The following is a 17,495-nucleotide window of genomic DNA, read 5'->3' as shown; positions in this document are numbered from 1 at the left end:
TGAAAAATACTTGAAAAAACTGGATTAACTGTATCACTGTGCTCTACGTTTTATTACTGGCTGTGGATATGGTGTCCATCACTGTCTGCTGTATGCTACTGCAAACCGTCCCTCCCTGTCTGTCTGTAGATCAGGTCCAACAACCGTCGTGGACTGTGCTCACAGGATTTTATGAAAATGTTTGTTCCTCGAGTCAGAACAGAACTGGGTAGGACAACCTTTGAATATGCCGCCCTCTCTACATGGATTACTTTCTCGATGGATGTTAGACTAACAGAAATGGTCACTGTTGGTGAATTTAAGACCTTCTGAAGGGACCAGGAGAGAGCTAGTCTTAGACAATGTGACTGTTTTAATTCTTGACTGCTTCTCATTTTTTTTTAAATTGCTGTTCCCAGAACGGCTTGGTTTCGATGTGCTGATGTCTGAATGTATTTGTTATTCTTATTGTTAAACTGTCTGCTGCTGCCATACCAGGTCCGTCTTGAAAAAGAGATTTCAAATCTCAATGAGGCTTTTTTTCTGGTTGAATAAAGGATATAATAATAATACTAAGAAAAAACATAAACATCTTGTTAACACAAGGACCTCACAGATATCTCATAAAGATCTCATAAACATTTCATAAAGACAAAGATCTTGGTGAGATTCTATTTAAATTGTAAAAACATCTTGTAAAGACCTCGTTAACATCTCTTGAAGATCTCAAAAAGATCTAAACATCTTGAACAGATATTGTAAAGATTTCACAAAGATATTGTAAAGATTTGGCAAAGATCTTGTAAACATCTCCTAAACATCTTGTAAAGAACTCATCAAGATTTTGTCAAGATCACATTTATATCTCTTGAAAATAATGTCAACATGTTCCAAAAATGTGCCAAAGATCTAATTTTTGGAAACCTCTTGTAAACATCTTGAAAAACACATTATAAAAATTAAGATCTGTAAAACTTTTGTAAAGTTCTTTTAAAGATAAGGATTGTGTAATTGTGCAATTTTATATATCTTATAAACATCTTGTGAAGTTCCTACAAACATCTCTTGAAGATCTCAAATAAAATCTTGCCATCTTGTCAAGATATTGTAAAGATCTTGCAAATATATTTTAAAAATCTTGCAAAGATCATGTAAACATTTACTTTACATCTCGTAAATATCTCATAAAGATAAAGATTTTGAAAATATAACATTTATATCTCTTGATAATAACACAAACATCTTGTAAAAATGTCCCAAAGATCTTGTAATGATCTTGTGACAGTCTGGGGATGATCTCTCTTGAATCTGATCAGATCAGATCTCTTGTAAACCTTTTGGGAAGATCTTGTAAAGATCCCATAGAGATCTCTCAAAGATCCCGTAAATATCACCTAAAGATCTTGTAAACACCTTATGAACATCTTGTGAAGATGTTGCGTTTTTTTTTATATTTTTTTTTTTAAATGACTACTTTGGGCAGCTCACAGACGGATTCAGGGTTTGGTATTTTCCTGTGGAGTTGAGCTGTGGATCTGAACCCCAAAGTATGATGTGGTTTGTGGTCACATGACAAAACTCTCAGTTCTGGGCGAGCTGACGGGGAGGATCAGCTTCACTGGTCAGAGGATGTTATCTGATGTGGATCTGCCTCGTACATGTATTTTAGCTCAATGGACAAACAGCCTCAGATCCTACAGTGTGCGCTCCAGAAAAGTAGTCTAGGATTAATTATGGTAAAAAAAGACTCCTCTCCTTATCTGCTTTAACATACCAACAGCTCTATCCTCTCTGTGTCCTCCTCTTTTTCTGTCCCACCTCTCTAAACTTCAGCAGCAGGGACGCTGGGAGTCGATAAGGCGGCCGCTTCCTTATCAGGACAGATGAGAGATAAGAGTGTGGATGGAGCCCGGACTGTTAATTAGAGCATCGATTCAACAGGACTCTGCTGCACTGACCCGCCTGCTGGACTCCAGCACCACCACGCTCTGTCTGAGGCTGCTGTGTCCTGGGCTGGTGGTCAGCGGGGCCACGGTCCTGACAGCAGAGAACAAGGACGGGTCGGGATCCGCTGATAAGAGCCACAATCAGACCAGACACACAAACAGACCAGTGTGTGTGTGTGTGTGTGTGTGTGTGTGTGTGTGTGTGTGTGTGTGTGTGTGTGTGTGTGTGTGTGTGTGTGTGTGTGTGTGTGTGTGTGTGTGTGTGATAAATAAATAAGGGGCAGAATTAAATGCACAGCACCAATCAGGAGGCTGAGGTCAGGACAATGAAAAGAGTGTTACTGAATCAGCAGGAGGAGCAGGAACAGGTGTTACAGGCTCAGCTCAAACTCGCTGGATTAATAACTGTAAAGATTCAAATCCTCCACAACCTCCAGGAGACAGAAATAAAAGTCAATTTTTAAATATAAGAACCTTTTAATTACCGCTAAACTTTTCTTAACAAGCCATCTATCTGATCACTCACGTTCACTGCCAAACGCCTCAGAATAACCAAGCGTTCTGATTTGTCCAAACCTCCGGAGCTTGATGCTACAGTAAATCAAATAAGCAGCACATTAATGCAGAACAACAGCCACATTAAGCTCTATTACTGAACACTCAGCCAGAAACATTACAGCACTGACGTCTGCTTCACAGCACCCTACAGTTTGTCTCCAGGGGCATACGGTTCAAAATGGCAAAAATAAACAAGCATGGGACAGTCTGTTAGCCTAGCATTAGCAACTGGGTGGCTTAAATGTCAGCAGTGTGGAAATAAATCAAACAATAAAATGAAAAATGTCCTAAGTAAAATGATTAAGTGAAGTGGTTGTAGCTGTAAAGCAGTGTTCAGCGCCAGCGCTTTGACACATAGTTCACTATCAAAAGGAGGCTGAGCTGCTGGCTCTGAGTGTTTAGTCTAGTTCAAGGGTCTTCAATCTGAGGCTCTGGAGCCTCATGCTGCTCTTTGACTCTTTTGAAACGGCTCCTTGTAGCTTCAAAAAAATATTAAAATAAGGATTTTTTAAAAAAATTTCTTACACAGGATATTAATGATGCCTTGACACTAAACAAAATCATGCTAACCCTAACCTAACCCTAACACTAAACAAAACCATGATTTAACATTTTGTTGAACTAAATCTTCATCCCATCTGTCAATAAAGCCTGCCACTTCACCTCCTACAACATCAACAGCCCACCAACTCTCCATGCACCTGTGGCTAACCTCAAGTTTAACAGCCCTGGGAAGATAACTAATAGGGCTGTCACTTTAATGTGTTAATTAAATAAATGTATTACTTTGCAAATTAATGCATTCTAAAAATTAAAACAGATTAACTCATTGGTTGCCAGCCATTTTCAGATCATCTTAAACAATCTTTCAAGACCCAAATAATATTGTTTTCTGTAACAGTGTAAACACCAAAACTACCTAAGAAGAGTGGACTCTCTTCCTTTATGTCTCTCTTCCTGTTTTTGATCCAAAAAAAACAGACAAATCAAACTTCTTTTGATCACGCTCCATTCTTTGATCCTCTCCATGATCTCTGTTGTCTTTTCTCATGATCATGTTGCTTTTTCTCTCTCAGATACAGCGACACATCCTCAGTTGGAGCGTGAGCTGCCTGAACTTTTTTTACTTACAGCGTCTCTCTATGTCTGTCTCCCATCTTCTCCTCATATCCATGCTGAGCTCTTATCCAAAGAGCGCTCGGCTCTCACCCACAGTAGTTTACGAGCAGGGTTTTGCTTGACATGCTTGACCAGACCCTGCCCCCCCCCCCCGATGAAAAACACAATTTACATCTGTAGACGTCAATGGCAGTGAGGGGGGACATTTTAATTTTTTAAACATCTTCTCTTCTTTGTGTTTTTATTTGATTAGTCATGCACTACAAGTTTGTAATGTCCAAGAATTCAGATTCTTTATTTGGGGACCTTAAGCCGATATGAGATTAAAATGTGATTAATTAGATTAATTAATTACAAATTCTGAAATTAATTTGATTAATATTTTTAATCACCAGGCAGCACTAATAACAAAATCAACAAAAGGACAAATCAGGAAAAAATAGAGGTTTTGATTCTGTTTGGATGGATTCATTTAACTGACAACGTGCCAAATCAAAATACAGAAATTGGAAAAGAATAAAAACATGACGAGTAGAGTGAAATTATCAGTATAGACCAAGTCATCAAGTTCGATTTTTTTTCGTTTTACAATTTCATAAATTAAAAAAGCTTCTTGTTTTTTTAATTATTCATCATATTTTAACTATTTTAAACATTTTGTACGCCTTTGGCTTTTGGGGAAGATAGAGTAGGTTTTGTAGCTCTGCGACAAAGCAACATGGCTCCTTTGATAGTAAAGGTTGCAGACCCCTGGTCTAGAAAGACACTACATTTCCCATCCTTCCTCACTGGAGCTGTGTGTCAACATGTGGAGCGATGAAAACATGTCGTGACTGTTGATCAGTGGCGGCTGCTGGTCAGGCAGGGAGGGGAAGCAAATTTTTTTCTGGCCTACATCATAAATTTATTTATATATTTAAACGTAAATTCTACCCTCCGTGTCAGCTTGCTAGCAGCTGGACCTGCTACGTGAGACTATGACAGGCTGTAAGTGTGAGTGACAGGGGGAGAAGCTCTGCAGCTGTAGCTGTAGCTGCTTATTGGTGAAAAAAAAGAGAGAATCTTTAAACACAACGCTCTGCTTTTTATAAGAAAGGTAAACTCGCTGGGGATCGATAAAGCCCCCGGATCATCGTGAACAACTGAATGTAGGACTGAGAAGATGATCCAGTGGAGGGTTATACTTTAAGATCCCTGACTGGCTCATTTCACTGTCAATCAAAAAGGGATTCAGCCTCAGACAGATCATCCAATCATCATGCAGAAGCCCAGCGTCCAGGCCAGCCCACTGCCTCATAGACCCCCAGAGATGCTGAGCGTCCGATGGGCGGGACAAAGCCCAGCGTTTATCCAATGACCGTCCAGTTTCCACAATGGAACAACCCACTCTACGCTTCCCCGCTGAAGTCAGAAGACGCTCAGCGTCCAAATGTGGCAAAGCGCTGAGACGCTGTGGGGATGAATGAGAAGGAGGTGGAGCCAGTTACCTGTGATAGGAGCTGGTTCTGAACAAAAGATGAAGGAATTCAATGAAGTCAATGAAATGTACACACAGCAGAACATATCACCACTTTTTATAGGACATTTTAGGGGAAGCTGAGCTTCCCTTGCAGTCTTAGAGCAATCACCACTGCTGTTGATGGTTCCACAATAGACTCTGTCCCCCCCCCAGAACTGGACAAAAACTCTTAGTTTGGAGTCAAAGGATCAGGTCAGTTTAAATCTGCTCTGTGACAAAATAATATGATTCAAATAAATACGTTTTACAGAAATACTTCAGTTACAAGTGGTATTAGGAGTCCCTTTGTGGATCACCGCCTGGCAAAGAGGACAGATTCAAATGAGCCTTACACACACACACACACACACACACACACACACACACACACACACACACACACACACACACACACACACACACACACACACACACACACACACACACACACACACACACACACTGAGCCCCCCAAACTTTTCACTCTTCTGTCCTGTTCCTCTTATCTCTGATGTTTTCTCTCTGAGGACATCATCTGCAATCACAGCATCCACAGGTTTCTCTATGTGCATGTGTGTGTGTGTGTGTGTGTGTGTGTGTGTGTGTGTGTGTGTGTGTGTGTGTGTGTGTCCTGTAAAAAGCAGAATCAATGCTGTCAGCGCTGTGAGTGGCACCCTGGGTGTCAGTGAGGTGGATTTTTATCATGTCGGGAACAAGGTTGGTGAAGAGCATGCGGTGTGTGTGAAGGGCGCTGGTGTGCGTGTGTCTGTGTGTGTGTGTGTGTTGGTGTGTGTGATGTTTTAATCTTCCCCTGCTCTGTGTCTGTGTGTGTCTCTGTGTGTGTGCTGTGTGTTGATGTGTTTGTATTTCCTGCCGCTCTCCTGCTGGCTTCGTGTGAAGCTCTTTGATTTCTCTGCTCATTTCCATGAACTGAAGGCTCGTCTGCTCTGCGACGCTGCGTCTTCAGAAGTCGACTTTGGAAGGTGTTTCCAGAGGAGAGAGGAGTTCTCTGCTCTCAGACATTAAAGGCTGCTGTACAACAGGTAAAAAAAGACACAACCATCACCTTCATTCCAGAGGAACACAACAGGGATCTGACTCACTGCTTCCTTTTTACAGAGAGAATCTGAATTTCTCAAAGACGTCATTGACTCAGTAAATGTTCCTGGGTTGGAGATGAAACAGAAACTCATAAAACCTTTTTTTTTAAATAAATGGCAGCTGCTGATGTCGGACATTTCTCCTTCAGCCTTTTGTTCAAATGTGACTGATGAAGAGAGCTCCAGTTGAAACAGTAAAACGCTTTTTAAAAACAGTTTAAACAGGAGTGATGAAATAAAACGGCAGTGAAATGAAATTTCTTTAAAAATATTCAGTCCAGGACTCCAACACTCAGGACTCCTGACTTGCACTTGGATTCTTGCGATCTCTGCAAAAAGAGGGCAGATTTGATGACTTGGATTAATATATATATATATATATTTATATACACACACTACTGCAGGTCCTGTTCCTGGAGGCAGGCATTATAAAAGGCCATGTTTGTCCACGGCAGATTTTGGGGAACAGAAAGACATGGTTTTCATCACAAGCCTGGTCCTGAATCTACGCAGAAGTCAGGTGGAGAGGAAGAGAGGTGCAGGGGGTGACACGAACATAATACAAGGGTTAAAAAAGATCAGTGAGAAATGAAAGGAAACCAGAACAGACACGACTAAAAGGAAGGTGAACATGGGTGTGGAGCAGTGATACCCAACTCTGGTCCTGGGGACCCCCTGCCCTGCATGTTTTAGATGTTACCAGACCCCAACACACCTGATTCAACTGATCAGCTCGTCATCAAGCTCTGCTGGAGCCTGATAACGAGCCATTCATTTGAATCAGGTGTGTTGGAGTGAGGTAACATCTAAAACATGCAGGGCAGGGGTCCTCCAGGACCAGGATTGGGTAACACTGGTGTAGAGTTTCCAAGCTGGGAGTCATCAATGAAAACAAAATAATTGTAGCCTTATCAGGTTGTTACCTGTATGATTTGAGTTTATAATATACCAGTTTTTTTTCTCTGGGGTGTTGTTCTGAACCTATCCAGCTTGGTGGTCCGTGAGATTTTTTGGGGGGGGATAAGTGATGCTTGGTCTGAAAAAACTGAGAAACACTGGTTTAGGCCAATCACTGTAGAGGACACCACTCAGACTGGGACTTCAGATTTGGTGACTTGCTGACAACATTAAAGTGAACACCCCCTCCCTGCCCGTCTGCCGGTTTCCTCTGCACTCAGACGGGGCCATATTTTACTTGACCAAAAACACAAATAAACGGACTCCCACCGAAAAAATCTGATATCTGTCTGCATTCACGCTTTATTTAGAGAACTTTCAGTGCGTTACTTTCACACAAAAACACCGCTGAATAAGTCTCTAGTTCTCATCGTGTCTCTTCGTCCTGGCAGACTACCTGTGTTTGTTTATATCTGGCACGCCGCGCGCAGACTGATACACTAAGCGGCCTTGTAGCCAGCTGTGGCTCTGCAGTGGAGGTAGCGCCGTTTTACAACAAGATGAGAACCAGAGCCTTATTTAGCTGTGTTTTTGTGTGAAAGTAACACGCTGAAAATTCTCTAAATAAGGCGTGAATGCAGACCGATATCAGATTTTTTCCGTGGGAGTCCGTTTATTTGTGTTTTTGGTCAAGTAAAATATGGCCCCGTCTGAGTGCAGAGAAAACCGGCAGAGGAGCAGGAAGGGGGTGTTTGGTGTGAGCGCTCTGGGCTTCTGCTGCACAAAAACACTGCTGTAGGGGTAATTTCTGCCCCAAACCTTGTGATAGGACCCAACTTGTTCCATCCCGGAGTATCACTTTAAGTTTTGTTTTAGATAAAGTGTTGGAGTGGTGAGCTGGCCTCAGCTTCTGACAGGTTAGTCCTCAACTCACATTTTACAGTTGTACAATTTTATTTAGCACTTTTGTCCAAAGCAACCAAGTGACTTTTGTCCAAACACGAGCACAAATTTAGGCCTGAGGGAAAACCTTGGTTAGTGATGGTTTCTTTGGATACCTGTACACAGTAAATAAAAAAAAAACAGACCTGGAGTAATATGAGAACAGCTGACTGTCATTATGTGCCCCGATGTCCGTACTTAACTCAGGTTTGACTGTCACTGAGCACATCAGACTGTCATATCAAACAGTGGAGGGACTCCTCAGAGTTCATGTCTCACTAAATCCTCAGTCCTCAGGTCAGAGGACATGGAGGACAATTGGTATGATCTGGTATATTTGATTTTGTCCTGTTTTTCATACACTCAGTCAGAAAAACTCAACATGAGCTTCATCTTTATGGAGAGGGCTATGAATTTAATCACAGCTTGAGTCAAAGGTGACAGAGGAGAACACATCCAAGGAAACCAACAAACAGACTTATTATCCTCTTCTCCGAACTCTTCTGCACACATTAAACCTCCCAAGGTCTTCACTCTGTGTGTGAGTGTGTGTGTGTGTGTGTGTGTGTGTGTGTGTGTGTGTGTGTGTGTGTGTGTGTGTGTGTGTGTGTGTGTGTGTGTGTGTGTGTGTGTGTGTGTAAATCCTTGGAAAGAATAAAATGACTCTGTGAAACTTGGACAAAAGAACATTTCAGTGTCAGAGCAGTGATCTGGTGACCTGCGTGTCGTTTCACACTGCGACCCCTGAACGTGACGCGCTGGGCTCTATGCAAAGTACGCAATTAAAGTCCAAACAGGCTGCTTTAGAATGGAAAATAAGACTAAAGAGGCAACGAGCAGCTTTTCCTCCATCTGTCTCTGCTACCACCTCACCTCCTGTTTCTGTGTGTGTGTGTGTTTGTGTCAGAAACAGAGAGTTTATTAGCAGCTAGGCTAACACACACACGCACACAAACACACACACGCGCAAAAGTGAAATTCTAATTATTCTCTGGCTCTCTGCCACAGAGCTGCTTATTTTCTCCTTTTCTCCAAAGTCAGAATATTTATGGTCCAACGCTTCTCCTCCAGAGTCTCTCTGGTGTTAGCGTTAGCGTGATATTAGCAGGGAGTCCTCGCTGAGCTGTCAGCAGCTGACACACACTTCTTTTGTTTCACATAATGTTCTATAATGACAGAAAAAGTTTGCACCTTTCATCAGGTGTGATCCTCTCAGAGTATTAATCTCCCAGCTGACCGTCTCAGGCAGCGAGAAAGAGGGAAAATGGAACAGACTGAGGCCATGGTTTTAGAGCTGTGTAAGCTGGAAGATGAATCAGAATCAGAATCAGAATCAAGCTTTATGTCCAAGTACATTTGCTCATAAAAAGAATTTTTCTTGCTGTGTTGGTGCAACAATTAACAAGAAAACAATACAGAGTTACTTGCTGTACATTCTGTAAAATAAGAACTTCTCACCCTATCTCTAAGGGAGAGCCCGGCCACCCTACGGAGGAAGCTCATTTCAGCTGCTTGTACCCGTGATCTTATTCTTTTGGTCACTACCCAAAGCTCATGAACATAGGTGAGGGTGGAAACAAAGGTCGACCGGTAAACAGAGAGCTTCGCCTTCTGGCTCAGCTCCCTCTTCACCACGACAGACCTGTGCAGAGTCTGCATTACTGCGGACACCGCCGCACTGATCCGCCTGTCGATCTCTCACTTCATCCTTCCAAGTTATGATATAGAATATACAAAACATATATAGAAAAATCAAATCAAATAGAAATAAATAATATTTATTGAAAAATGAAATGACAATAATAATAAGAGAAAAAAAACTGCTTCAGAGAAATTTTATCACAGACATGTTTTAAGGTTAACACAAACTGCATGTGCACTTTGAATGTGCCTTTCTTTTTTATTTCAGTCACACTTTTTGTTGTGGAGGTTGCTTTAAAGAGGGGGTATTCTGCTTTCCTGTATTTGAACATGGATATGAAGTACCCATCCTGGATGTTCAGACTGAGTGTGTGCAAATTTTCAAACCTCTACATATTCACATGTTGAAGAAATCCCTGAACCTGTGAGCAAAGCAAGCTTCTCTGTTCTTAAAAAAAAAACAAAAAAAAAAAAAAAAAACAGCACCACATCTTCACCAGGCTTGCTGAAATAATGAGGTCATCACACGAAGATCTCCTTAATAGTTCATGACATACAGACCTGATCAAAATCTTAAGACCAGTTGAAAAATTGCTAGAATTTACCTTTTGCAAATTTGGATCTTGATGAGGTTTTAAGTAGCGCTACAATATGCAAAAGCAAGAAGGGGGAGTGTGGAAAAAACAAACAAACAAAAAAAAAACATATGGAACTTGTAATTAAAAAAAAGAAAAAAGAAATGGGTTATTTATCACCTGATCAAAAGTTTAAGACCACCGGCTGTTAAAGCCAAAATCCGCTCAAAATGTTCATTTTCTGTCAGGCATTCACACGGTCATGCCCTCCTGATGGCTAAAGCTAAGAAGCTGTCCCTTCTTTAACGTGGTCGGATCGTAGAGCTGCATAAGCAAGGCCTCTCACAGTGTGCCATTGCTGCTGAGGGTGGACACAGTAAGACAGTCATTCTACATTTTCTGAAAGATCCTGAGCATTAAAGGGTACAAAAAACTAATTCAAAGACCTCATCTCCTTCAACCCCACAGAACTGCCTGTTTAGACTTTGCCAGGGAGCATCATGGGACATTGAGAGGTGGAAAAAAGTTTTATTCTCTGATGAGAAAAATGTAACCTTGATGGTCCAGATGGCTTCAACATTACTGGCATGACAAGGAGATCTCACCTGAGATGTTTTCTACTCGGCACAGTGGAGGGGGTCCATCATGATCTGGGGCTTTTTCATTCAGTAAACACTGGAGCTTCATGTGGTGCAGGGTGGTCAAACAGCGGCTGGTTACGTGTAGATGTTGGAGCAGGCATCCTTCATGACTGAGGCCCCTGGTCTGTGTGGGAACAGCTGTTTTTTTAACAGGACAACGCTGCAGGTCACAATGCTGGCTTGATGAAGGACTTCTTCAGGGAGAATAACATCACTCTTTGGACCATCCCACATGTTCCCCTGATTTAAATCCAATAGTAAACATTTGGGGATGGATGACAAGGGAAGTTTATAAAAATGGCCGTCAGTTCCAGACAGTTGATGACCTTCATGAAGCCGTCTTCACCACTTGGAGAAATGTTCCCAGAAGCTTCCTGGAAACACTGGCATCAGTATGCCCAAACCAAATTTTGAAGTGATTAACAAGAACTGTGGAGCTACTCATTACTGAGTCCTACTGAGAAAAACTTTTCTTCTGGTTTGGAGAGTGTTTTCTAATTTTTGAGCAATGGTTGTAAACTCTTGATCAGCTGATAAACAACCTATTTTTCAGTACTACTATTACTTTTTCAAAGTGCTTTTTGTCACACTCCTCCTTCTTGCTTTTTCATATTGAAGCTCTACTTAAAACCTCATTAAGATCCAAATGTGCAAAAAGTCAATTCTAGCAATTTTTCAACTGGTCTTAAGATTTTAATCAGGTCTGTATTACAGAGTTGGGCCTTAAACATCAAGGTCTGTCCATATGTCTCCCCCTCAACAGGCCTCCAGAGGGATGGCCAATCAGAGGGAAGGGGGTGCATGGAGCAGGGAGCCTTAAAGAGACAGCAGCTAAAACAAAGAGTTTCAGACAGAAGCTGATATAAGGGTTTTCTAAAACAGCAAGGAGAGAAAAATAGAGATTTATATTAGCTGTAAACCAGGTAAAGATACTATGGGGGTGCCTGAGGGACAAAAAAAAAAAAAAAGGATTTAAAATAGCACAATACCCCTATTTTGTCAGAGGCCTGGGTAGAACCAGCCACATAAAGTGTGTGTTTACCTTAAAACTGCTTCATTGTTAAGTTTTTCAATCTGTATTTTTCTGTTTGTTTGTAGTATTTAATGTGTTTTCAATCTTTTGATTCTCCGACTGACATTTTTAGATCAGCAAACTATTTTCATCATCAGAGAGACAACTAATTGGTCTCTGGAGTTTACATACATTTACCGTATATTCAAGTAGTGTTACAAAGGGAGCTAATGCATCTGCTCGTCCAGTGGATCTGGTTGTGTTCTGGCAGTATTCTGGATGAATGTGGGGACAAATGGTTCCTAACTTGGGGTGTTACAGGAAGCAGTGATGGTGAAATCCCCCCTGAATGTTTCCACTGTGAGTCCATGGTCAGCTCCCTCTAAAGGCTGCTCTGACTCTGTTCAGCAAACTGCTGCGGTCTGCTCCTCCTGTGAGGTTTTAAACAGCAAATTGACTGTTAAAAGTCACATTATCTGAAGTAAATAAGAGTCAACAGGAAGTCCATGTTCCTTTCACAGCCAGTCACGCATAAGAAATGTAATCACAAACTCATTTCCATGCCCACTGTATCTGCATGCTTTAACAAATCCAATCAAACACATTCTCCCTGTGTGAAGCAGAGAGGAGGAATAAAAAGCCTCCTCTGAATACATTCAAATAATAACTCTGTGTGTGTGCGCGCCTGTGTGTGTGTGAGTGTGTGTGTCCCTCTCCTCAGTCTAATCTAAAGGTTAATTCTCAGCCTGTTTGAAGCAGTCAGACATGTTTATGGGATCCAGAGTGGTTTCTATTTTCTCTCAGCATCAGACCTGAAATATTCTCCTCTCTCTGCTCCTCCTGAAGCCGCGCAGAGAGAGAAAATAAGAGACTCAGTGGTGTTTAAAATCAGCCCAGAGCTGGAGCTCTACTTCAGAAGCAGGTTGGACAGATTTCAGAATAAAACACACACACACACACACACACACACACACACACACACACACACACACACACACACACACACACACACACACACACACACACACACACACACACACACACACACACACACACACACACACACAGCGTCTCTGTGTGAGGACGAAGAAAGTTTTTCTGTAATCACTGAGTTTTATTGGATGAAGGTTTTCTGCTTGAAGTCTCTGTTTTTACCCCTCAGTGCATGATGGGAAAGACTCAGCAGCCGATCAACATTTGATTCATTCTTCCAGAGTCTACACAGTGGACAATTAGTGCACCTTTATGTGTGGCGCACAAAAACACAATTAACTGTTACCTCCTAATGTTTCTGTATGATGACAACTAACAGTGAACTAGAAAAGCCCCTGACAAACACTCACTGTAGATTTACTCCCTGTAAATCAATCAAAAAAGGGATTTCTGTGTCCTTGTACAGCAGAGAATTTAGCCATAAGAAAAGTCAAAAACAACACATAGAGTTCAGGAGGCAGATTTGGTGGTTACTTAATTTTTACCCCTGGCCTTCCCTAATTGGAAATAACTGGGTGAAAGGGAAACCAGAAGAAAAAAAGATCCCACCAAAACACAACTAAACACCATGTACCAGTGGTGATTGCTGTAAGACTGCAAGGGAAGCTCAGCTTCCCCTAAAATGTCCCCAAAAAAGTGTGTAAAAAAATATGTACTGCTGTGTGTACATTTCATTGATAAAATCTGCGCTAGAATTCCTTCATCTTTTGTTCAGAATCAGCTCCTATCACAGGTAACTGGCTCCACCTCCTTCTCATTCATCCCCGCAGCGTCTCAGTGCTTTAACACAGCTGGACGCTGAGCGTCTTCTGACTTCAGCGGGGAAGCGTAGAGTGGGTTGTTCCACTGTGGAAACTGGACGGTCATTGGATAAACGCTGGGCTTTGTCCCGCCCATCGGACACTCAGCGTCTCTGGGGGTCTATGAGGCAGTGGGCTGGCCTGGATGCTGGGCTTCTGCATGGTAATTGGATGATCTGTCTGAGGCCGAATCCCTTTTTGATTGACAGTGAAATGAGCCAGTCAGCGATCTTGAAGTATAACCCTCCACCAGAGCATCTACTATAGAGAGGGGCTTGTTCTGTTTGAAGCGGCTCAAGTCTTACACCCGTAACACGATGGGCCAAGGCTTTTTAAGCAGTCTAGCCCTGTTGGCCATTGAGAGAACACTGGTAAAATCCCTGGAAAAACACCTGGTTGGAACGACAGGGTCACATATAATTTTCTTGGAAAGGAACGAAGGGTAGAATTTTAGTTTAGAATTTACGTTTAAATAAATAAACAAATATATGATGTAGGTCGGAAAAAAATGAGCTTCTCCTCCTTGAGTGACCAGCAGCCGCCACTGCCATGTACCCAAACCATTTAAAGTCCAAAACTCAAAACATGTACAATTAGCAGCAAAGAGAAATCAAAACTAAGACAAAGGTTTGGCGTAAGGCTGAGAAAACACACTCAGGAGCTGCACACTGGCCACCCAGGCACAGGTGGACTCACTCTGGGTAATCAGGGAGCTGTGGGGAAATGGGCCTGGTGAAAAAGCATGGGAAAACCTCTTGCCACCTTCAGGCCCAGAGTCTCCACACACTGTCGTAAATTACTTTTAGCGAGGTGTGTTTGTTTTGGAATTATATGGAGATTCGACAAATTTTCTTTGTTAAAGACAACTTTTTATTGGATACAAAGCGCTAAGGTAAGGGACTAATCAGTACATTTATGTGGTGCTACAGTTTGAAACGTGATATCAAGTAGCTGGCTATATGTTAGCGCTGTCAGCATTCCGCTGCCACTACATATCTGTAGGCTAATGTGACAACAAGTGAACACTGTCAGTTTGTAAGTAGTTTAGTAGCTGTCTATATTTAGCTCAGCTGACAGCCCAGTGCTCTAAGACATGTCTGTAACATGTAACGTTAGTGAATCCTGGTTCTGTCCTGCCAGTCATCTACCAATCAGAGCTAACGTAACCTCACTCTTCATTTTATTGATAGACTCTCAAGTTTGAACAGACCACTGCAGAATAACTGCTGCACAGCTCAGCCCCTGTGTGAGAGTGATACAGCCCGAGCTAAAGGCTAATTAGCTACAGGCTAATCGTATAACCATTGTTTTTGATGACTGCAGCCATGCATGTTGGCGTGCTCTCCACCAGCTTCTGACTCTGTTCTGCTGTCACAGAAGCCCATTCCTGCTGCAAACATTCAAACAGATCGTCTTTGTTTTTTGTGGTTCTTCATTTAGACTTTGATGATGTTCCACAGGTTTTCAGTTGAATGAATGGTGCCTTCCATTTGTACTCAGAATTTGAAATTCACGAGTTCTAAGTGGGAAATTTTAACTGATCGCCCCCTGAGGTTGGAATTTCCCACAGGGAAGTGGGCGGATCCACAGAGTTTGAGTTTACAATCAAAGATGGCTACCCCAGGTGTAAACAGTAATGAAGCTCCTGCTATATTCCATTTAGTTAGGCTTTTCTGACTAGTGCTTGAAGCAATAAATCACTCGTATACATAATATTATTTGATGTTTATATATGTAACTATTGCTGTTATGGCAAGTTTTCCTGACTTGGCAGCTGAAACTCTTCTAACTCGGGGATGAAATCATTTCCATTTCCAAGTTCTGATGTAAATAGAATGCTTCATTAGATCTGGTGATTGAACTGGCCAATGCAGGGTTTGATTGTTCAGGTTTACCATCCAGGCTTTAACCGACCTTGACGTGCGATAAGGGGTATGGTCTTGTTGGAAAATCTAGTCATTTGAGTCAGGAATGAGTTTTCCGGCTGATGGAAGAATGCTGTTTTCAAAAGTAGCCCTGGGTATTCCACCCAAACTGAAACAACCACAGATCATCACTGATCCAGCCCCATGTTTTACGGTAAGAGACGGACAGTCTGGTTTGTAGGCTTCTCCAGACCTCCTCCTAACCAGAAAGCAGTAAGCTTAAGCATGTCAAATAGGACATTAAATATGATGCCACTCGCTGGGTTTATTTGTCATGTTCAATGTATTCTTCAGGTATTGTACCTTTAGTGGTACCAGACATTAAACGAACAAGAAATTGAAGAAAACAAAGGTGGTCTAATCATTTTTTCCATGACTGCACGTTTTTTTATTTATTTATTTATTTTTTTTAAAGCATACTCTGAGTAGCGTTACACTGCCTCTGGTCTGTATTAATGAGGTAAGAGGTGGGCTGCAAACATTTTTGAGACTTAAAAGTAGGCCCTGAGTTGGAATAGGTTGAGAACAGTGTGTATAGGAAGCAGCTGAGAAGCATTGTCTGTGCTCAGTTATTTACAGAGACCAACATCATGCACAGATGTTATCTTTGAGAAATGCTCACAGCAACTCAGTCTTCTGAGAAGATTAAACTGTCTTGGTGTCAGTCCACAGATTTTAGAGCTTGTGTAATCTGCCCATATCTAGAGTGTCATGACATTTCATCTCTGTGCCTGGTTTGGTCACTTGAGCTGCAAATGTAAGGGCAAGCTAGATAGAAGATTACCCCAGATACCTCTGGCCCACACTAACCCCTAGTTTACAGATACAGTGTATGTGCTGCTCTGCGCCCGTTAATGAGTATGTGCTAATTTTCACTGGATGGGTCTCTGGAGTGCAGCAGAGCACAACACACTCTATAGCAGCTGGATACGCGAGATGACAGGACAACCACATGTTCCTGCAGGAATCACACCCATAACAGTGTACTTTCATGGTAATTGACCTATGGCTAAGTCATGCCCACAAACGCCATGAGCCAATCACAGCGGGTAGGGCCTCACAATACACTCGGACATTCTCTGCCAGTGCGTCTATTGTAATACATGGCAGATGAACTGTTTTCATCCAGTTTTACAAGGGTTTTCCAAGATTTTAAGTTTAAAAACAGTCAAATGGTGCTCATGCAACCTTGACAAAGTATCCCGAGAGTCTGGGTGATGGGGTGCATTTTTAATCCTTTCCTCAGACACATCTGAACAGAGGAAAGTGTCTTCTTTGTATAAAGTTGTGCAGCTGACCAACATCAGCTCTGTGTGAATCAAATGAAGAAGGATGTCTCCATCTGCTCTAAGGTAAACTGACATCGTATTTAAGGCAGCAGATTGTGACTTTGCTGTAAAGAAATATAAAATTATCTTTAACACTAGAACCACCACTGCAGTCTGACGTTAGCTAAAGTTAGCCTAGTGTTAGCTCCTAGCTGTGTTGTTCATCATGTCTCTTTGTTTGTTGGGAGTTCATTGGCCTGTTTTGTTCTTTTTTTATCATTACTAGCTGTTGTCCAAAGGGCTCGAGTTAAGCTAAAGTTAGCTTCTGCAGCTTAGCTTCATTAGCTTATCTGTAATAACTGAGATAACAAAGGTTGTCAAACATTGTGCTGTATGATTCAGTGTAAATCCTGTAGCTCCAAACTAACAGAGACACACTCTTGGTAAAGATGGTAAAAAGGAGATTATATTTTTGTCCTGACCAATGCTGATCCTCTGTCTTGTTGTCTGAGATGCTAATGCTAACTAGATGCTGTTTATCAGGTTTTCTCTGGGGCCTATGAATTAAATTGAGTAAACTCACCTGGTCCTCCTAAAACTT

The 17,495-nt window shown here is 41.8% G+C and overlaps 1 protein-coding gene across 1 annotated transcript in view; it reads right to left on the bottom strand.

The window, feature by feature from the left end:
* Positions 1–1,913: 1,913 nt before the first annotated feature.
* The window catches only part of LOC141793879 (uncharacterized), a 46,009-nt gene continuing 30,427 nt past the window's right edge, over positions 1,914–17,495 (bottom strand). The window contains exon 16 of the mRNA XM_074674755.1: positions 1,914–2,050. Coding sequence (XP_074530856.1) covers positions 1,914–2,050 — 137 coding nt within the window. The remainder of the gene's footprint in view (positions 2,051–17,495) is intronic.

Source organism: Halichoeres trimaculatus, unplaced genomic scaffold (assembly GCF_033239565.1).
Source record: "Halichoeres trimaculatus isolate MK-OKI-2021-1 unplaced genomic scaffold, fHalTri1.1 fHalTri1_scaffold_7, whole genome shotgun sequence".
Classification (NCBI taxonomy): Eukaryota; Metazoa; Chordata; class Actinopteri; order Labriformes; family Labridae; genus Halichoeres; species Halichoeres trimaculatus.
This window is presented reverse-complemented; position numbering and strand designations above follow the sequence as displayed.